The sequence below is a fragment of the Copidosoma floridanum genome, unplaced genomic scaffold (assembly GCF_036245765.1).
Source record: "Copidosoma floridanum isolate Cflo_tuat_1 unplaced genomic scaffold, Cflo_Japanese_pri ptg000013l, whole genome shotgun sequence".
NCBI lineage: Eukaryota > Metazoa > Arthropoda > Insecta > Hymenoptera > Encyrtidae > Copidosoma > Copidosoma floridanum.
Window position 1 is genome coordinate 27341599 of NW_028321890.1, and position 22895 is coordinate 27364493.

Genomic DNA, 22895 nt, shown 5'->3' on the forward strand with positions numbered 1-22895 from the left:
ATCAGACACTTCGCTCACTTCCTAAAAATTAACTAAAAAAACCAGCGAGGCTACAGTGTCCGTAGCGGAGGGTCTATTGGAGACGATCTATTAGACCCTACTACGCTCACTTTATAGAAATTCACTAAATTTCGCCCTTCAATGCATGCGTCTAATATTATTTATAGGACTCAAATACCGACCGTCAATAAAAGAATTATCACAGGAACCTGCAATATCGACGAAAATGTGCGCTTCCTACATTATCGACACCGCACAGTCGATAATGAAGGATTCAACCGGTTAGTGGTTTACCAACCGTATGTGTGATATCGACCGTCGGTATTACAGACATCTGTCATGTAAATCCATACCTACCCACGTTCTTTGGTGTCGGTATGTCAGATACTTACCCCGTCGTCGGTATGACAGGGCTCGTTAATAAATACATTATCGGTCGTCGATCTTTGAGTCCTATATTTTGAAGGGCGAAATTTAGTGAATTTTTGGGAAGTGAACGGAGGGTCTAACAAATCGGCTCCAATAGACCCTCCGCTACAGACACTAGCCCAGTAAGTTTTCCTATTAAATTTCTTAAAGTGAACGGAGGGTCTAACAAATCGGCTCCAATAGACCCTCCGCTACAGACACTAGCCCAGTAAGTTTTCCTATTAAATTTCTTAAAGTGAACGGAGGGTCTAACAAATCGGCTCCAATAGACCCTTCGCTACAGACACTAGCCCACTAAGTTTTTCTAGTGAATTTCTTAAAGTGAACGGAGGGTCTAACAAATCGGCTCCAATAGACCCTCCGCTACGAAAACTACTAGCCTAGTAAATTTTCCTTGTAAATTTCTTGTAAATTTCTTGTATTGTGAATTTCTTGAAAAGGAAATGTGGTGCTTTTTAGTTTGGAATCAGCCACGCTAGATGGCGCTGTTTGAAAACTTAAACTGTCGTAAGTCGTAACCCAACAAATCACTGTCATGGCTATATGAAATTATTTTTAAAGCCAATAATTATGGTTAATAATTAATAATATCCATTGTGTCAATAATTTCTAGCTAGTTAAATTTGTGAAGTGCGAGGGAAACACGAAACAAACTTTTGGAACATTGGATCCACCGTGAATGCAGTAGTGGAGCAAATAATAAGGATACTGCCGATGAAACACTGCCGAATAACCACAAAACAATTTGGTTTGTAATAATCAATAAAATTAGTTGAAGAAGAAATGGGTCTTTTAACAATACTAAAGAAATTGAAACAAAAAGAGAAAGAAATGAGGTTACTCATGTTGTAAGTACTTGAATAGATGTTATGCATTTTCAATCAAGTCGAAAATGATGTCTCTATTAAATATGTTAAAAATTAAAACTTTTTACATGGTCATTTCAGAGGACTGGATAATGCTGGTAAAACAACTATCGTCAAAAGATTGATTGGTGAACCAATCAACACAATTTATCCAACCCTTGGCTTCAACATCAAAACATTGGATCACAACGGCTACAAACTCAATGTGTGGGATGTTGGAGGTCAGAAATCGCTGCGCACATACTGGAAAAATTATTTTGAAAGTACAGATGGCTTAATATGGGTTGTGGATAGCGCAGACAGGCGTCGTTTGGAAGACTGCAAGGAAGAGATGCACAAGCTGCTGCAAGAAGAACGCCTACAAGGAGCTAGTCTTCTTATCTTTGCGAATAAGCAGGACTTGCCTGGGGCTGTGTCAGTTGAGGACATTGCACAAATTCTAGATTTGGAAAGTATAAAGACTCATCATTGGAAAATTTATAAGGCTTCTGCCATTACAGCCGAAAATCTCTTGGAAGGCATTAACTGGATTGTGGATGACATATCTAAAAGAGTGTTTTACAATGACTGATGTTGTGAGTTGGTTGTTGACAAAAGTTTCCAAAAATTTGTAAATTGTTCTTTACATGTAAGATAAGTCGCAAGATATAATTTATTAACATTTTAGCAAATTAAGTTCTACGTAAAATATCATAACTTTTTATACATTCATGCTGTATACACCAACTTATTTATGATGAAATTTTTCTTATCTTGTTTAAAATGTAGCATCTTATTCACTTTTTTTTGTTTTACCCTAAAAAAAAAATTAATTTAATTTCATACGTTAAATTACCTTTAAAATGTGCTTGTTATGGTAGCTTTTTCTTTTTTTGTGATTTAGATTTTTTGTCTTTTTCGTCTTTAATTTTTTCGACTTTGACTGGAGGTGATGGGGGTAGCTTGGTATCCGGGAAATATACCATGTACGACTCTTTCAAGGCAGCTTGACTTAAATATTTCTTAGTCACCATGAACTGTTTCATAATTTGTTTCAACAAGTTGTCCGATATTTTGATCTTGGATTCGCTTACTAGATCCGTAAAATCTTCTAAAAAATTAAAATTTAATTGGATGAAGGTATTACAATTTGATGTCATTCCATGAACTTGGAAAACCTTTAGAGATATTTGTATCCGAAAGTGACAGTACAAAGTGACCAAAATTTTTCTTGTCCTTCTTTTTCTTGGGCATCATTGCCTCATGATTTGCCATTTTAAAGTACAACTCCTTCAAATCTGGTCCAACGATTGTAAAGTTTTCTAAAATTCCACCCAAGGTGATGGTTAAACTTGGTTTTGCCTCTTTTAAATAATCCAATACAGGAAGGACATCATTCTTAGCCCAATAAGATTTCAAATCCAGCAGAAGCAGAGGCGAATCAATGAACTTGAGTGAAGAAAGTTTTTTCATAAGTTCCGAAATTCCATCGGATCTTATTGGATTGTTGCTTATGAAAAATTCTCTCAAAGACTTGTTGAGCACCAGTGCGTATGCTATCTTTGGCGCTTCATCGTCAGTGAAGCGGTTAGCTACAAATGAATTGTCACTTTATAAATACACCTACTCATTTACAGGAATCTGAGGGCCACCTGTAACATTGAGACGCTGGATGCTGCTGGAATTCATCATGTACTTTGTCAGATAGTAGACGCAACTCCTCGACATCGAGTTCCAGGACAGGTCGAGCTCAGCCAGGGATTTATTTTTCAAGAGCCCGTCGAACAATTTTTCAGCCGCTGCTCTGGTATTGAAGACATTCCAGCTCAGATTCAGGCGCTCGAGCGAATCGTTGAGTACCAGCATATCTCGCAAGCTGGCCGCCGACTCCTCGCCGAGATCATTGTTCGAAATATTGAGGCTTTTCAGCAGAGTGTTGGTAGCCACGGCTCCGGCAACGCACTTGAAACCTCTGCTGCCGAGCTCGCAGTAGCTCAGATTCAAGTCCGTCAGAGCCGACGAGAGCGACAACGCCTCTTCGAGACGCCTCGCGCCCTCGACTCCGATTTTGCAGAACTTCAAGTTGAGCGAGCTCAGCACGGCATTTCGCATCAGAAGCTTATTCAGATAGTAGCAAGCCTCTTCTGACAGGGGACTGTCCTGCAAGGGAGATTGGGCTAGCAATACGTGGGTAAAATCGCTATGGTGAGGCACCGATAAAAACAAAAGCGTCCACCTGAAGATTCAGCTTTTTCACCGTGTCGTTTTTGAGCAGAGCCTCGCACAGGGCTTGGACGATTTTGGTGTTCACGCCGTAGAAGCCCAAGTCAACCTCCTCACTTGTCAACTGGTCTCGCATCATCGGTATGGGAGTCGCTCCTAGTGCCTTGACGACGTCGAAAAATTTGTCGACGCCATCCGGTTTGTAACGGGTTGGATGCGGGTAGAGCGTCCAGAAGCCCTTTTTTATGCCCGGATCTTTGGGGACCGGATAAAAGTTGTATATGTCCAGGAACTTTAGTTGAGAGTCGCTCAGGCTGATGTGCTTCAGGCAAGGGTGCGTGAGGCTCTTCGGGGACTCTAGCGATGAGAAACTACCGATTTCATCGGACGATGACGACGACGACGATGTTATTAATGTCTCGACGCTCTGGAAACACTTGGTTTAATGTATTTCGCAAATAGAAAGTACAAATGAAACGGCGTACTTTCTTCTCGTCGATTGATCCTGATTCTTCGACTGCAGGAGCTTCGGTATCTGGTGCCTCTATCGCTTCAAGTATTTCTTGGTAAAAATCTGATGGCCATCCGTCGGGCTGAACCTTCTCTTCCTCGTCCTCGAAGTCATGGTCGTCGTCTTGTTTGAAAATAATTTTGACGGCATCCTTGCGAATATTTTAATCGTTAATTTTGTTTTTTACTTGTTGATCATTGTTACTTTGTTATTTTGCCACCTGTTTCCTTTGACACAGCTATAAATGTATGTACATATATGTTGCATAACGTACTTCTGACCCATCCATAACTGAGCCGTGTCGATGGCGCTTGTAATAGATCAAAAGGACACGTACATTCTTACTCTGTCTGATTTTTAAAATACTTTAACTTAAAATGAACCCGAAATAGGTAAATCTCTTATCTTTCATGGGTTAAAAAAAAAGTCACACGCAACGAAGTTATCTGCAAAAATAATTGACCGATCAATTATTACTTTACACGTTTCTACGCGCCAGTCGAGTATTTTCCTTCCATTTGGTGAATATAACTATCTCCTCGTCCTATTTCGACACATACTTTTTCCCACGTGTCGTAGTATCAAATAACCACGGCGAGCTCGTCCACCCGTATCGAGACACGCAAGTGTTCATTTATTCAATTTCGACAGCCCCCCTCCCCTCCCATCCTTGCTTATACCTCAACTAGTCTCGATAACGATCTAATCGACCGATCGGAGGGACACCGGACCCATCCCATAATGCCGACTTGAATGTAATATTACCTCCGGAGGCTGACTCATACCGATTGCGTGTACATTATACAGATCGGTACGCCATTTTAGTCATGACTCGCTCAGCGAATGAAAAAAAAGTAGACTTTTCAAATCAACAAAGTGTATAATACAAGCATTTAAAAATTAAAAAAAAAAAAGATCTCTTAAGTGAAAAAGTACCATTATCACGTGCCCCGAAACAATATCGGTGGCACGAGCCGCGAAATCGGTCGCTGCAGCAGCTCGAGCGCTAAAGAAGAAGATGCCCGCATGGCCTGGTCTCTCTTCGCGATATCGCCTGCACATACAAGTACGACCCGACTTTCTCCGTTTCATATTTCGAAACCAGAGACACATCCTTACCTTCTCCTCCTCCTCCTCCAAAGCGCGTCTTCTTCTTCGTTAGGCACATAATGTAGGATGCAGTGCCGATCGATTATACGTGTGTATATACCCTGCGCGATAAATCAGCCGTGGCGCGCATATCCTACATTTATGCTCCTGCCGCTCTCTCCTCCGAGGAGCAGGACACCCGGAAGGCACGTCTTTTAGCGCGCATGCACATGTGTAAACGCTGTACTTCTCCTTCCCACACGTGAACCCGAAGCTCGATGTATTCAAATGCACGGAGCGTCCCTCGTCGTCCTCCTTTTCGGCCTCCTCGTGTAGGTATACCTGTGCCTGCGAAATGGAAAATCGACGCTTGGAGGCGGACGCACCTCGCAGCTTCCGCGAAGCTTCTCATTGAAAGTCCCCGAGATGCTCGCCTTGTGTGAATATGTGTGTGTGGCACACAACGAGGAGCTAGACTTTTACATCCCATTATATCCGATTAATCGCGAGGACGAGAAATCTTCCTCGTGCCCCGGCTTTTTCCTTGCCGATTTATCGGGAAATTGGAAAGCGAAAAGCCACGGGGCTATATCGTGTATTTAGATGTAAGTATACACGTCTTTGTCGTAAAGACGATTCGATTCGGGAGAGCAATTAAAAGCGGGGAGAAAATGTGGTTTGGGGACTTGGGAAAACAAATGAAAAGACGCACACCAGTGGCTCTTTTTTCTTTTATATGTCGAAATAATAATTATTATTAATAATAATTAATATAATATTAATAATACAATTTTATAATATAATAATCGTTCTATCTATCCTTAATGCGATATATATATATATAATATAGTTTTTTTCTTCCTCTTTATAAAATAAAAATTCTATGATATAAAAAGTTTGTGATTTTTTATTATCTTAATATTTTTTTTTTTGTTCATCACCATGTCATTCGTTTCGTTCCTTTGCGCTTGTCTTCCGTCAAAAGAAGCTCTTACAACGACGTATACGAGCTACAGGGTGTGTTTTTGTGGTTTGTCGTATGTGTACGTGTCTGTGTGAAAGTGCGTATGAACGAATTGCACGTTCAAAAAGTACGACGACTATCAAAAAGTCTCGACTCTATTAAAAAAAAATGCTTTCTTTTTAATATTTATAATAATATTTATAAAAAAAAAAGATTTATTTACAATATACGTATATTTTTACGACTGCGCGAATCTTCCACTGAAGAAGCCTTAACAATCTATTGCGTTATACAATCTTTATTTTTTAATCTTTACTTTAAAATCTTCGTAGCGGGTCCTTTTTTAAATATTTTCGTAACTTTACTCACGTCTCGGCTCAGAAACGAGACGATTCGCTATGCGATCATTACAAGCGTTCTCTGGTCAATAAATGCGTTTGTAAGATTCTCGCACTAATTTTCAAAAATTCTTTATGTAAGACAGAAAGTGCACAAATACAAAAAAAAGAACTGGATCTCGTTGTTCCATAGAATAAACAGATATTATTTATGAGAAAAAAAAAAAAAAAAAAAAAAAAACCAGTAAAGATCAGCATGAGACGAAAAAAGTACAAGAAATTATTGGCGTCGTGAACGCCGCGCGCTTCCAACAGTATCACAATGTCTCGTTTGAAGGAACGTACAAAAGCCTGCTATACATGCACGAACAGGAGGTATAAGTGCATCAAGACGAGTGTGCGTTTTGGAGTTTTGTTGCTTTATATACTCTTTCGGATAAAAGCCTTTTAGAAACACGCAAAACCATATGTACACGTACATTATAGAAAAAGCATACAAGGAAAAACTCTAATCGTAGATTAAAAAATTTTTTTTTCTCTTCTAAATATATTTATTACACGTACGAATTTTATCACGTTTTTTTCTCATTGATTATAAATATTATGATTACTGGGATACTTTAGTGACCTCGTATGATTGTGAATGCTTCTACTAGACTTTCCGTTGTAAAAGTTAATGATTCTTTTTGTATAAAAAATCTCGTGTAAATAAGAAAAGTCCGCCTCGCAGTATCACAACCCTCGAGCCGGTAGTTTGTTATTCATTTAGTTGTTGTTTTTCTCATTACTATTAATATTAGTATTCTTACATTTTCTTCTGATTGCGCCGTCGTTTACACATATCGCAAGTAAAGATTTACAAACTACGCGTTAAAGTAAGTAGAAAAAGTTTCTATAGGACAGCGCACTTAATATAACAACATACTGTTTCGTTGAAAAATGATACATATCTCGTGTTCCTACGATTATTTCGCACATCTCACTTTGCTCGCGCTCTCTTTTATTCGTTTCGCTCGATCTCTCTTTATAATAATATTTATCAACGCCGCGATATCGCGGCTAATACAGGCTCAGTAAAATTAATAAGTACAGGCTATGTACATATGTACAACGATAACAACTCGACATAATTATTTATTTATTTATTTTATTTTTACCATTAAACAGTCATGTGTCGTGGTGATTTATTTTACCTTTAGTTATTGTCATGTGACATTTTTTTTCCATCAAGACTTAGTTTTGATTATTTAAATTCGTTTTTCTCCTCCAGAGAACAAGATGCATCGTAAAAATCGTTTGATCAATCGGTATTGGTAATTCAAGACATTATCAATTGTTATTATTGATTAATAAATCGAATACAAAAAAAAAGAAAAAAAATTAATAACAGTAAATAAAACTTTTCAAATAAAAAATAATTAAAAAATTTAAGCATCAATAGTGAGAAAAAAATAAAAGAAAAATGTCATCAGCCGCGCGTCAGAATGAATGATAAATACGATCTTTGCACGCGCAGTGCACTACAATGTCATTTCCATTATCTCATAATCGATTTAAGCTAAAAACTTTTCTCCTCGTTCACGCTTATACAAAAGTGTAAATTTTGTCATCTCGCACCGCTTACAGAAAATCAAGACGCACACTCTCTTTCTCTCTCAATTACATCGCAACGAAATCCTTTCTTAAAGCCTCTAATAACGTCCCATTCGCAGTAGCCGACCCAACAACAACAACAACAACAATAACAACAAGAAGAACAACGACAACTCAAACGTGAACCGTGAGCATCTGCTGGTGAGGATTTGTCGTCGGGCAGGGTGGCAACTGTTGCTGCTGGTGGTTGTAGCCGGTGCAGATGGGCTCGGGCAGTCTGGGCTTGCTGTAGGGCTTGTGGGGCACCTCCTCGTAGCTGAAGCTGGCCGTGTTGTTGCGCATCTCGGCGCAGGGCGGCTTGTACAGCGGTGGCAACTTGTGCCTACCTTCCTCGCTGACCATCTCGAGGCTCTCCTCGTTGGGCCCGATGAGGCCCCCTCCGAGGACCGCACCCCCCGAGAGCGGCCGCACGACCGAGACCCTCGGCTCGACGTCCACCGCTGGCTCTTTTAGCGGATTCGCGTAACGGCGCAGGTTCTCCTCGTTCTGCAGATTATTTGACTTTTCGTCGAGATCACTCCGGTGCCTGTGCAGCGACGTCTCGCTGCTCGTCGTCGCCGTCAACCCGCTGGACTGCTGCTGGCGCGCCGCCCGCACGTACCAGAAGCTAAAGAGCAGCGCCAACATCATGAGCACCGTGACGACGACCCCGGCTAGGACGGCCAGGTAACTCCCGTCGCCGCTGGACCCTGCCGTCCCTATGCTCTCCGGGTTGCTCAGGAGGGCCGTCTCGACCTTGACTTCGAGGACCGAAGCCAAGGCGAGCGGCCTGCCGATCGGCCGACTGAGGGCCTCCCCCAAGTCCCGCGCCGCCGCCGCCGCGGCCTCCGAGAATATCGTCACCTCGATCGTGTCGTTGTCCCCGGTCTTGAGGTCGCAGAGCAAGACGACCGACTGAGGACGACGCGGATCCGCCAGCAGTCTCCTCAGGCGCCTACAGAGCAGCTCCACCGAGGTGCCCGTCGCCAGGGACTCGCGTCTCAGGAGTATGCTCAGCCGGGCGCAGGTGGCCCCGGTCGTCGCCTGGCCAGGCCAGCAGGACGGCGGGGCAGGGAGGGCCGGTGGACCGACACGCCTGCCCGCCTCGACCGGCCGGCACTCGCCCCAGGCCGGACACGGGGGCACGAGGCAGGACTCGCCGGGCGAGGGGACGCAGACCTCGTGGGCGAGACACGCCCCCGTCCCGTTGAGGCAATTGCCGGGGCCGCACCATACGTTGCTGCACTGGCTCCTCTTGCCCGTCCGGCACTCGCACGCGTTGCAGTCGTCGTCCCACGTGGCCGCGAGACAGCCACCTGGTCCCGTGGCCGGGATCTCGCAGTGGGTGCCCGTGCGGCCCGCCGGGCAGGCGCACGAGTAGCTGGCTATGCCGTCGATGCAGGTCGCCCCGTGGGCGCAAGGGTTGCTCGCGCACTCGTTGACGTTGATTCGACAGTCGGGGCCGGTGAATCCCGGGGCGCACTCGCACCTGAACCAGTTGACGCCGTCGACGCAGCGGCCGCCGTTCAGACAGGGCAGGGGCTGGCAGTCGTCGACGTCGCGCCGGCAGTCGGAGCCCTCGAAGCCCTCGCGGCAGATGCACCGGTAGCCACCGTCGGCGCTGTTGACGCAAGTCGCGCCGTTCTCGCAGGGACTGGAGGCGCAAGCGGGGGACACTATGTGGCACGCGGCTCCCTCCCAGCCGGCCGGGCAGTGGCAGGTGAAGCCGTCTCCTCGGTCCTGGCAGGTGCCACCGTGTCGGCAGGTTCCCGGCTCGCAGTGGCCCCCGCGCAGGGCGCAGGTCTTGCCCTTCCAGCCGTTTCTGCAGATGCACGTGAAATCAGCCACACCGTCGACGCACGTGCCGTTGTTGCGACACGGGTTGTTGGTGCACTCGTCCACGTCTGGAAGTGAAGAAAACGCTGCTGTTACCAAACATCGACTTTTAATCTATAATATCTATGTAGCACCCTAACCCCGTTGTATTAAATATACTCGAAAAAAAAAAAAAAAAAAAAAAAAAGAAAGAAACAATCGTACCTTGGTCGCAGAGGTCTCCGGTCCAGCCCTCCCTGCAAATGCACTGGAACGAGTTGACGAGGTCGACGCAGGTGCCCCCGTTGAGGCACGGCTCGCCCCTACAGTCGTTGATGTTCTCCTGGCAGTGCACGCCCGTGTACCCGGGATCGCAGAGGCACTTGGCGTTGGCGCACCTACCCCTGCCGGCGCAAGGCGTGCCCTCGCTACCGCAGCCGAGCTCGTTGTCGTCGTCCGCGAGCAGGCCACCGAGCAGGAGCGAGTTGTGCGCCGCCGAGGACGGCTCGGAGCAATTCTTGCCCTGCCAGCGCACCGGGCAGTGGCAGTAATAGTCCGTCTGGGTGTTGAAGCACTGGGCCCCGTTGCGGCAGGGGTTCGGGCTGCAATGGTCCCGGTCGATCTCGCACTGGCCGCCCGTGTACCCCACCGGGCAAACGCACTCGTACGCGTTGACGAGGTCCCGGCACTCGCCCCCGTTCTGGCACGGCTTCGACGCGCACTCGTCGACGTCGGTCTCGCAGTCCTTGCCCGAGTAGCCGGGTGTGCACGAGCAGTGGTAGTCGTCGACCAGGTCGATGCAGAGCGCGTCGTGCTGGCACTGGCCCCGGCAATCGTCGATGTTACGCGTACAGTTTTTCCCCGTGAAGCCGCTCCGGCACTTGCACCTGTTTCAAAATTCAACAATCATTTATTACAGACCACTATTCCGTACAAAGTATTTTCATACCGATTTCTCCGAGAAAGCGCGGACATTTGATTCTCAATTTACGTTAACGAGTAAAAAAAGGTGGGAGGGGGATCCCACTACAATCTTGGTATTTAATTAAAAAAGGCTTCGCCACGGCGTCGATTAAAAATGACGATCCCTACCGATCGACGTCCACAGATACGCATCAGCTCCGACAAAAGTGTCCGTCGTTTGGTCTCTCCCGCAGAGCTCGTCGATGCTTCGTCTCGGAGGCAACTCACCTTTCTACCCAATTATACATATTACAGGGACGCGCTTCCTTTATGATATCCAACTCGCGACTCTGTACGTGGGTACGAGTACACGTGTAATCGTGTTTACCCATGGATCGGGAGAAACCGAGCTACGAGAGTAAAAAATCGGCGCCTATGGGAAAATCTCGAGACTGCGGCAATGTATATACATAATTTTTTTTTTTTCCCTCTCAACCCACTCGTCCAGTCGACCGAGAAAGAGACACGCGTGCGATTCACTCTGGGTGTACCTACTTACTTCTTGTCGTCGCGCGTGCCCCGACGGGAGGCGAAGGAAGGAGGTGGAGGTGCTCGTTAATGAGAACCGGTGCTGCAGCAACAACGTGGGTTGACGAGGAGAGGACGCTCGGCTGAGAAAAGCCATCAGCAGGAGGAGGAGGAAGACACGCGTTGAAATATCTCGCCCCGGTAATTGACACTTTCGGCTCGGCGCTCCCTAATGGAGTCGTACCGGAGCAACAGCGGGAATTCATTCACAACTGGACGTCCGGGCGGTGGTGGTGGACGCGAGGTAGCCTTTCGGCTAATTAAATTGTTGCAATTAATTATGCCTCCGAGCGGTCTTTCGAGGCACCTCGTCGGGTTTTTCCGTCTCGCCTGCACCAGCGCCACAGTCTGACGATTTCGTTTGTCTTTTTTTTTTTTCCACCTGCTGCGTTACTCGAGGGTCTCTCTTCCGCGCGTTAATTGACATTAATTGCCATACGGATTTTTCGGAGCGCAGCATTATATCCATGGAATACGACGCCCATTGTTGCCTCGAGCCAGCTTCGTTAAAATTCGCGGGGATTTACCTTTTTTTTCTTCACGGCAAAATTTATAAACCACATAATCACGTTCGGCTTCCTCTCTTCAACATAAAGTCCGCGTATTAAAATAGGATGTGCCTTTTTTTTTACCGATCTGCCGGTAATGTGCTAATAAATGGTCCACTCTAAGGACGACGAGTGGTTTAAAAAGAAAGAAAAACTTACGTGTAGTCGCCGGCGTGGTTGTAACAGGTGACGGAGTTCTTGCAGGGCGACTCCTTGAGGGCGCACTCGTCGACGTCGAACTGGCACGCGGTGCCCTGCCAAGCGGGCGGACAGTGGCAGGTGAACGAGTTCCTCCCGTCGATGCAGGTCCCGCCGTTCAGGCAGGGCTGCGAGGCGCACTCGTCGATGTCGGTGGCGCAATACGGGCCCGCGAAGCCCTCCGTGCAATTACAGACCGCGTTCTCGCCGTCCTCGGCGCAAGTGGCCCCGTTTTGGCAGGGGTTCGAGGCGCACGGGTTGTCGACCTTCTCGCACGTGGGTCCGGAAAAGCCCTCGGGACAGGTGCAGCGGTACTGGTCAGGGGCCGTGTTCTCGCAGGTGCCGCCGTTCTGGCAGGGCTCGTGGGTCCCGCAGTAGTTGAGGTCCTGGTCGCAGAGGATGCCGCCCCAGTTGGTGTCGCAGATGCACTGCCAGCTCGAGCCGTTGCAGTAGCCGTGCTTGCAGCCCGGGTACGGGGTGCACTGGTCGCAGAGCTCGCCCCGCCAGCCGTGCCGGCACTTGCACTCCCCCGACACGTTGCAGTGGCCGTGCACCGGGTGACACCCCTCCTTGCACACGGCTGCAATGTCAATTTTTTTTTTCATTATTTTTTATTACCAACACTATACTATGTTACTTTTTTACTACGAGGCATATTTTAAATAAATTCACAATGTATACATGATATGATGAATCGGCGAAAGAAAAATGAAATGTATACGTATTATTTTCCACGATCGTTAATGTTTCGTGGTCGTTGCTGTCGAGCAACTTTTTGCTTGGGTTTACAGCGCTGACCAACTCGTTCATTTGCAATCAGCGCGCATAAGCTGGTAGCAAACAACCAAGACTCGCAGAGGGGCAAAAAAAAAGTTTATACATACGTACACCATTATGGAGCCGGGGATCGATGGAAAGAGAGATAATGCGTATCGTAATTAAAATTTTTCCCCGATTATCATTCGAGTCGAGGATGCGTCCGAGGGTCGATGTTGGTGTGTTTTCTGCAACTCTACAAGTGTATATATATATTATGTGTACGACTCGATGTCGCATGAAACTCGTATGGCTTTGCAGGCGATTGGCTTTTTCTGATCTACTTTTCTGAATATTAAATAGTCGGCATTCATGAGCCCGTGTATAAATGTACACGTATACGCGCGTTCCGAGAAAATATGAAGTATAGTTATATTTTTATTACGCTTGTTCTTGGTAAATGGTCCCTTTATGGGTATATACGTGGGTACACAAGCTACACCGCTTTTTTTTGCGAGTGTGTGTTTTCATTTTGCTCGATTTAAGTTTACCCCTTTACGAGGTATGTACTGCTTGCACTCATTGAAGAGATCATTTTTCCTCCTCTACGTGCACTTGGATCCCAATTTTTCAAGAGTGACGAGTACCTCGTCGATGATGGAATTTACGCGGCAAGTTGGGCGCGTCCCTCCCCCAACTGTCGAGTTGTACGCAGATATATAATAGTCATATTCCGTTGTGTTGTTAATACACGCGTAGAAAGTACAAAAAGGCCACAAAAAACACGGAGGGTATACAACTTGCAGCAGCCGTAGCAACGCGTAATTCAATATAGTATATTCAGTGGTAGGTGTACAGGCAAATGTAGTTGCACAATGTGTAATCTCTAGCTTTATCTGGCTCGCGGTCGCATTATAACATATCGAATTTCCAGTGCAAAACGACATTTGCCTCGCTCTGTTCGTCAACCTTATATTACATACTCATGCCAACTCCTTCCCTTATCTCTTTCACAAGGATATTAGTCTGTATATTTGTTACCTATAGGTGTGCGTATTGTTCGTAGTAGAGGTGACACGATTATTTGTATAAATATTTTAACGAGAGAAAAAAAAATCGTTTTGCCTAGATGAAGGCGCTTTTGCAATCGATTAACAGTAATGTAACGCTAATGTAGAGAGGACACTATCGGCCCACGTTTCTCAATTGAACTCGCGCGTGTAGGCATTATTTAACGCACAACAGCCGAAACAACTCTCGCACCCTTTCTCGCACGAAATCCGTGACGAAAGACCGCGAGCTGCAGTCGAATAAGGGTAAAAAGAAGCTGGAGCCGCACTAACGGCTAACGCAGCTCGGATCCACGCATCGGTAATTAACGTCCCGGAGGAAATCGGAGCGTCCTTATTTCCCTCTCGCAACGAGCTCGAATGTTGCGTACCTACGTTGTATAGACGCGTGCACGCTTTCACGTATAACGGGCTAGCCAGCTGGCCCCTCTTTGTACACCTATACAAAACACACTCTGTAATAGACCGCGAAGTTGGTGTGGGAGTGGGGAGGGAAAAATTAGCCGTTTCGGATGCGCGAATGTATACGTGCCCATTTGCGTGCGCCGTGAAACGAAATATCGCAAGGGATTCCGTTGTTTGTTGCTGTACGTCCGATGTTAATGGGGACTCGATGGCCAAGCGCGAATGTGTGTGATTGCACCTGGGTCTTGTACACTCTCGAAGTGTACCGAACTATAGTGTCTTTTTACTTCGAAAAGGGGGTGAGAGGAGATTAACACCTCGCGCTTAAACTCTCGTGTGATTTCGTGAGCAAGGAGTTTTTTTTTTTTTTTTTTTTTTTTTTTTCATTTGCTCAAATATATATTATGTACAAAAAAAAAGTAAAGAGATATCTGTTAATATTAACGATGAGTATAAGGACTGTACGCGAGGGCTTTTGAAAGGTACACAAAAAAGTGTGCGATATAATTTTTTCCCGTTGTTATCTCCGTGTAGTGTAGGTGTATACGGAAGATGCGTATAATGCGGCTGTTGTGCGCGCCACCAGAGAATCGTGAATACAAATATTAGCTGCGTGATAACAACAAACTGTACACGGTGAACTTTGCGTATATGTAATCACTTGATTTGAACTTTGTTCAAAGGAGCGTGAGAAAGTGTACACCGTACGCGTGGGGTACGACGAAATTCACATACACATGGGCTACGGGTTTTCCTTGTTGGTTTTTTTTTTTTTTTTTTTTTTTTTTTCACCTGCGCTTCGTCATTGCGGGTGTGATTTGGACCGAGAGACCAAGAGATGCGTTGATTTCATCCTAATTTTTTTAAGCAGATCGGTAGGGATACCCTTTACGTGAGCACAAGAATATATATGTTCTCACGTCTCAAAGAAATGAAAGAAACAGTGCAAAAATCGGCAGAGGGACAAAAAGAAAAGAAACGTGGAAAAATCGCGTTTGCGGTACAACAGAGAGCCCCAGTGTATATGGCCTGGAGCCTCTGGATGAAAGTTAATTTCAAATCACGTGTGCAGTGAGCATCGGCAGATCGGCGCCCATGCAAGGAAGAAGGAGAAGAAGATGCGGCATATCGGCAGCAGCAGTGAGAGAAGAAAGGATCTCCACACGTGCACAATACATGTACAACACATCAGGATAAAGCCCTCCTCTTTCTCTTTCTCGAGGTAGGCATAGGTATAAGGTATATGTGTAGATAACACACACACACACATATATACATGTATACATATATACATATATACACGTAAAAGTACAGATAGATAGCCCGCGCCGGGAGCGGAGAGGAAAGAAGAAGGACAGCGAGAGAAGGGAACGTCTCGCGGCCGCGGCAGCATCACCGAGGGTGCCTATATATATATGTATATACACTCTTGGCATCCCGCGAGAGAGAGAGGAGAAGGTGGATCACGAGAGCTGCTCCTTCGGCTTGACTTTCTTCGCTCTCTCGCGAGAAACTGGATGCCTCCCGGCGCACGGACCTGCGCTTTATATATGTATACACACATCGCACAATCGAGAGGCAAAAGCCTGTGAGCTATAGGCCGTGTGTGCAAAGGATCCGACCTGCATGTGTATATACGTGTATGTAAGTACACACACACACATACACGCGCGGACACTTATAAGCTGCAGAGAGACAGACAAGGCTGAGGGAGAAAGAGGCGAGCGCGGTGCGCGATTGCCTGCCGCCGTTCTCTGCGGTTTCGCGATGCTGTCTGTGCAAGCCTCTGTTTGCTCCTCGCTTCGGGAACAAGAATCTTTGCATCCACGTGTGGACATATTCATGCATTTATACGTGCAGATACGCGAGATTTTTCGACGATGGAAGGAAAAGGGAGAGTGAGACGAGCTTTTGAAAAATCTTAGTATACATAATATATAGGCGCCGATTTTCACCCGTGGAAATTGATGGCGATGTATAATTTTATCCGCTTCGCTCGAAGAAAATATACGAGCAAAGACAATAACATTTTGAGCTTTTGCTTTTCAAGTGTCAAACGTCGTGCTATTTAGATATCTCTCTTTCGTACGAGAATCGCGTATAAACGCGGGTATACATTTACAAGTGTGGATAACATACAGTAGCTTTGAAATGAAGAATTTTCTCGACAATCGAAAAAAAAAGGTCGATTGGATTAATTATGTAATTATACGTACACGTGTACGTATTTGCATCTGTAGAGTTTCTCGGAGCGCGCGAAAAGTAGTTTTTCCAATAGCTGATGGCACTCGCGAGCGTGAGAACTGCGCGGTCCTGGTGCGCCCGTGCGATCCTCGCTTTAATTGAGAAAGTCTCCTGTGTACATTCGTACTCGCCAAAAACTTTCGATAAATATTAGAGAAGCATCGCGTACGACTCGCGCTTTTTTACGTAAGCCTCTTAACTAACCTCCGCCAATTATTTTGTAGCGAAAAAAGAAAAAAAAAAAAAAATCCTTTGGTAGGCATTTTTTTCCATACAACCTTGTGCCGCTTGTGTACAATAATGCACAATTTGTAACTGTAATCGTCGTAAAATCACAATGATTTTTCTTTTTCCCACCAAGTGATAAAATGTACCGTTTCCAGGTAAATCTGGTTAGACGCGCGTATCGTAAAAAGAGCACCATCCGACCGATACATAGGAGCCGGAGATAAGTTTGAAATATCTTCATGGCCCCGCACCCTCCCCCCATTTTTTCCGTCAGAAGCCCGTACCGTAACAATAGGCCGCATTAATTACCCCCCTGATACACCCTGGAGCCAGCGCGCCCGTAAACATTTGTAATTCAAAGCCACACACATCCCACGGATGATGCAAATGGCAGCGCGATCTCTCGCGCAAACACCGATTACGATTATAATGCACCCGCGACGATAAGCATACCTTCTCATGCACAGCTCGGATCTGATTACCGCGCATCGGAGAGCTGCAATCAGTGCCTATATATATTTATAAGCCGAGCTTCGTCAAGCTCCCCCTTTATAACGCCTCTCTCTCTCTCTCGTTAAAATTCCATTGTACCGCAAGTATACAGTACAGAGAGAGGGCTAGGTCGTTCGTGTCCGCGATATCGGCAGGTTTTGCGAGCGCGGCTCCGTTTGAACCGCAAGTTCGGCCACGCATCTAAACTCCCAGCGATAAAATATCGGCCCTCTCTTTACAACTGATTTTCGTGTGACTGCAAAAACACATACTTTGAGTACATCGTTTGGTTGTGCGAATTGCAAAACCACCGATCGATGCCCATAGAACACGGGTCTCCGCGTATACGAGCGATTGCTAGTGGTTATTAATCGCACCGTGGTAATTAAATGGGGAGGGAAAGAGCACGTATACGTGTAGCCGTGGAGCTTTTGCAGAACGAGACGTCGAAATGATGGAGCGTCGCCGAAGATCGGGGGCTTTCGAATCGAGGAGGAAAACCCGGGGAAACGGCTTTTAAAATTCATTGGGTCATTATGCAAATGGGTGGGGGGGGGGTGAAGAAGGAGGGAGAGGGACACCGCGCTTCGACTCGCGATACAGCCCGCGAAGAGAAAGAGTGGATTTCGCCTCTCGGAGTCGTGCGAAGCTCTCGCGCGATGCAAGTGTGTATGTGTACCTATACACGCGGAGACGAGTGAAATGTACCGATTGACCTTTCGGCGGAGGGGCGCACCGAGTAAAAATCACCAAAGCCAGTTTTCCCGTAACGCGCCTTTGCACTCTCTCGCGAACCTTCCACCTCTCGCTTGCGCGCGCGCGCGCGTCCCATGTGCATGTGTATAGGTATACTTATGCTCGCAAGGTGATGTTTATACGAATAGAGGCGTCACGTTTATCTGTGTGTGAGCGTTTACGATCTTTGAATACATACTTACCGGAGATTTGTCTTTCTTTCTCGGTCCCTTTTTTTTTTTTTCTTTCTCTTTCCAAGGGTTCATGCTTCTCTCTCTGTCTCTTGACTCGTTTGTGTGTTTGTTACTATGTATACCTGACGTTTTCAAGGGACACGTAATTTGGATTACCGAGTTTTTTTGGTCGGTAGGATGTGCGACTCGACAGAGTGTGAGAAAGGGTATTTTCTAATAAATATACGATTAGTCAGATTGTTTGTGTGTATAGGACAAGTACAATAGCGATGTTTAATGAATAATTAACGAAAATCGGGTCGAGTATAAATGTGGGACAGCATCAATAGATACGCGCGGCCTCAGGAATTTTCCCTCGTATACGTGGAAACGCGATTCCCTCGCAATTATAATCAATCGGTTTTATACCTTACCCCCCCCCCCCGATCCTCGCGCTCCTCGATGATACGAAACAACGTAATTGCCGCTTTTTCCTGCCGATCAATGGAAGTAAGAGCGATGGGCTGCAAATAAAATTGCCAACGTAATTGACACGCTTATCCGTTGGATTGATAAAAATATTCCGACAACTTTACTCATCGGGAAAAGCTCTGCTGTGCGACACGGAATTCTAGTATATGCGAGCAGTCGGAGAGATTATACAATATAGGCTGTGTGGTGGTGTGCTTCAATTTGGCGTGAATCAGTGAGACAGCCAGCTACTAGCGTGGTTCATCTTGTGTGGCTCTGCTTCGTCATCGCTCGCGCATGCATCAGATCGTGCTCAAGGAGCCTCGCTTTCTTTCCTTCCATTTTCCACAGAGATCGGGGTCCACAGGACGGACACGCTTCGCTACCCCACTTGCATCATTCGCTCGCTCAATGCAAGCGCATACACGTATATGAATGTTCTACCCTTGAGCGAGGGGGGGGAGGGGATATTACGGTCGAATCATGACGTTAATGCTCCCATTTTCCGAAGGTGCGCTTTTTGCTGATTAAAAATGTCACGGAGTGCTATACCATGCGACGACTACTCCGCTGATACTGCTTCCAGGGGAGAAATTCACCGCGACGAGAGCGCGAGAGCGCAAAAAAAGGTAATGTGAAACTCGTTGTTGCGCATCACTGCGTATATATGTATATGCAGCTGTGCCCGATGATGTCCGACTTTGGGAGATGAGTGTTTTGTGTCTCATCCGTATACACATGTGTGTGTATGTGTGGGAAATCAAGTCGGTCACGTGGCACTCGCGAATAAATAATAGACAGCACTTTTAAATACCCGACCTGCCCATACCACCTTAAATAGGCATATGTGGGTAAATGTACACGTATATAATATCCGCAACGTGCGAGGAACTTTTTCCAGCGATTTTAATGAATATTATTTTACGACCGCGTATAATTGTACGCGCACATATATATACACGTATATGCTACATGTACGTATACGTACTGTATAAACGATAATTCGAAACGCCGCAGCGGAGACTCGGTCTTTGGCTCGACGATCGAGTGACATGGGAATTTCCTAAGCTATGTGTGTGTGTGCACGCGCTCTCGGTCTCTATCATTAATATCCCCCTCCGGTGCGCCTCCAACGGACCGTGTATTATTTTATACATGTACAGGTATGTGTAATCGTCCTTTGCGCTCACACATATTATATATGTACGCGTGTTGCGTTTGAGCGTTTTTAAAGATTTAAATGCACCGGCCGCGCAACGCGTCAATATACAGAAAAAAGATTGCGTTCCATTAGGCGCACTGGGCACACATGTGTATATTCGTTCGATGAGAAAGAAGAGGAGAAAAAGGGAGGAAAAAAAAAAAAAAGAATAGGCAAAGGCCGCGTCATGGGCGCAACGAGCACCACGCGCATCGCCGTGTAATTTCGTCGCGGACAAACGCGCGCGAGTACAATAATGAATGACACACTCGGCGAGGAGGAGAAGAAAAGAAGCGCGGGGAAAAAAAAAAAATACCCGATGGAAAAATAAGAGACGCGCTTTACGACCTCCAGAGCTGAGGATATAAATATAGAGACACTTGCCGGGGGGAAGGTGAAGAGAAAAAAAAAAAAAAAAAAAAAAAGACGAGAGCCGTGAAAGAAAAGACGAGCACGGGCGAGAGAAAGGGAGTAAAGTACCGGTGACCGCGAAAAAAGATCGTCGCCGCGGTGCACTTGGCCGAGAGATGCGCAGAGATAGAGAGAGGCAGGCCATGCAGGCGGAAGTAACGATTAGACGAGTGTGACGCCTGGCATTATACATACATAAATATATAGTCGCAGAGAGATGTTATATTACACGCAATCAGCAACCAGACCTATTATTGTATACACGACGTAAGTACGTGTGAAAGAGGAGAGTCGGAGAGAAAAAGACACACACGTTGCTACGTATATACCCATAATATATGATGGCATACGTCAGCTGCGTGTGACACCCTGTGTCCGATATGCGTTTAGGTATGTATGTATGTATGTATACGTATGTATGTAACACGCACCCGTTAGACGCGTGTGTATGTCTGTACGTGAGCTTCTTCTTTGGAAGCTCCCCGAGGTTACAGGGATCACACGCGCCTCCTCCTCTTGTGGCGAGGCACGTATAGGTATAAGTATAATAGCTACTTGTATCACACGACGCGGTACAGAGAAGTGTTACAACGCGACACTTTCGCTGGTACAAGCTCTGCAGATGGGCGTGAGTTGAAGAGCAAACGGATATGGGTGTACCTGAGAGGCTACTCCTCAAAATGGGAATGTAAAATTATCAATCGTAAGATCAGCTTTTTGTCGCAAAAAAGAAATCATGATTTAGCTCAAAAATCGGTTTATTTCGTAAAACCGATTGCTATTGTGCTTTTACCACAGAGTTTCATGTTTTATACTTGTAAATATGGCTCATTCACAGCGCCACTATACGAAATCAAGGGAATAAAGTATAAAGAAAAACTTGGTGCCCTGTACTGTAAAACTTACTAGAAGCGCTTCGTCTTCTGGCCGTAAAACTGAATCGCGTCAATAACACTTCAGGACTCAGAAAAAAAAAAAAAAAAAAAAAAACTTAAGATGAATTACACAACGAACAAAGTTTCAGAGTAGCGTGCCAATTGCCCCATCGTCTTTCCCCCTATATAGAGTGTACCAACTACATATTATATGTATATATGTATGTATACTGCAGCTTTGGGAGAAGAGCTACATAGACTATCATCCCTATATACCAATGCACACACATCGTGACCACAAGTAGCGCTACTTAGGTGGATATACTCTCAATTACAATAAATCCGCGCGCGCGGCAGCAGCAGGCTATTTCGGGCAGTCCCGTAAATTTGTGCCACTGTCTTATCGGCGCGCCTCAGGCAAACACGCGCTCGCAACCTATAACACCATTGGGCCCTTTTTTTTTGTCATCCCGTGCTATATACTTTATTTTGTATTCTCATACGTGTATGTATATACTCGTAGGTCTCCTCCTCTTGTTCTCCTTTGGGACTCTTGACAAAGATGGGCGTCGAGGTAAATTGATGGCCAGCGGTGACCGGCAGCTTTCCGGGCTCATTAGACCCCGCGCCGCATTAAATCAATGGTTCGAGCGTGTACATGTATACACATCCAAAGAGGAGTTTCAGAGGGATAGAGGAGACATGAAGAGATCGGCTGCTGGGACGAGGGGCTTCGGAACGTTTTGTGCGTCATTTGTGTCGTACTTGTGTATTTACGGCGCTCGAGGGAGAAGGAGATCTATGATATGTATGATAAGGAAAAATAAAGGGTTGTCTCGTGAAAAGTGCCGAATTCTCGCATTGAATCTAATGATTACCGTACATGTTTTTTTTTCTTTGCATTTAAAATTATCAAGATGTACCTTTTTTTTAATAATATTTTACGAGAAAAATGTTTATTATAAATAAATTCATTTTAAGCCTTGTCAAAAATCACACCGGGTAGCAAAATAAAAACCAGCCCTTGGCACCGTTAACGCTTCAACTCGACAGCGATTTGCATAATTTTTAAGGCGCTCGCTCGCGCTCCAGTAAAATTTCCATAGCCCCTCGGGCTCGCAATATCGTTAATTTGTTTAAAAAAAAAGGTACGCTAACGCGCTTCGCTGTTTACGCAATAATTAAAAAGGCCTCGCTGTCTTGTTGCTCTACAATCTTTTTTTTTTTTTTTTTTTCGCTCGTACACGTAGGTAAGTATACCCATGCACATTATAATGCGTGAATTCAGCGCCTCTCGATATAATTCAAAGTTATACGTATACCTGTAGGCGTCACGTACCCCCTTTAAACAAAAATCAAATAACGAAAAGCGAGTGGTTGTTGTTAATAATAAATTTTAAAAGCCGTGATTGCCGATCAAGCGCTCTGTATTAATGGCAAAAATCCACATGCGTATAACCATCAGCTCAGGCACGGACAAAGAGACGATAACAATAATTCACGATAATTCATTTTGGAGCTTGGGACCAAAGTTCGGCCAATAAATGGCGCGGTTCACGTGCGCAGCTTCCTCCTCTTCTCGTGCCGTAAACTTGACCAGTTGTTGTTGTTATATGGCCCTGCAAACGTGGCAAAAAGCACCGCGGCAGACTGCACGCGGCGCGCGACTCATTATGCGCGGTAGGGTATCGAAAATTAATCATCGGGCGTATAAGTATTATACGCGCGTGCGCTCTGTGAAATTGAATCCC

General features: G+C 45.6%; 2 protein-coding genes across 2 annotated transcripts in view; one reads left to right on the plus strand and one right to left on the minus strand.

Annotated features, from left to right (window-relative positions):
* Window positions 1-879: 879 nt before the first annotated feature.
* Arl2 (ADP ribosylation factor-like 2) lies at window positions 880-2014 on the plus strand. Its single transcript, XM_014363701.2, has 3 exons — window positions 880-936; window positions 1043-1277; window positions 1377-2014. The coding sequence occupies exons 2-3, from the start codon at window positions 1213-1215 to the stop codon at window positions 1864-1866; spliced, it is 555 nt and encodes a 184-aa protein (XP_014219187.2). The 5' UTR covers window positions 880-936; window positions 1043-1212; the 3' UTR covers window positions 1867-2014.
* Window positions 2015-2146: 132 nt separating this feature from the next.
* Ser (protein serrate) overlaps window positions 2147-22895 on the minus strand; it is a 129364-nt gene continuing 108615 nt past the window's right edge. Inside the window, exons 5-13 of the mRNA XM_089590772.1 lie at window positions 12045-12663; window positions 10072-10733; window positions 8173-9935; window positions 3983-4159; window positions 3511-3924; window positions 2927-3434; window positions 2453-2866; window positions 2213-2385; window positions 2147-2161 (exon numbers count right to left, since the gene is read on the minus strand). Coding sequence (XP_089446898.1) covers window positions 2147-2161; window positions 2213-2385; window positions 2453-2866; window positions 2927-3434; window positions 3511-3924; window positions 3983-4159; window positions 8173-9935; window positions 10072-10733; window positions 12045-12663 — 4745 coding nt within the window. The remainder of the gene's footprint in view (window positions 2162-2212; window positions 2386-2452; window positions 2867-2926; window positions 3435-3510; window positions 3925-3982; window positions 4160-8172; window positions 9936-10071; window positions 10734-12044; window positions 12664-22895) is intronic.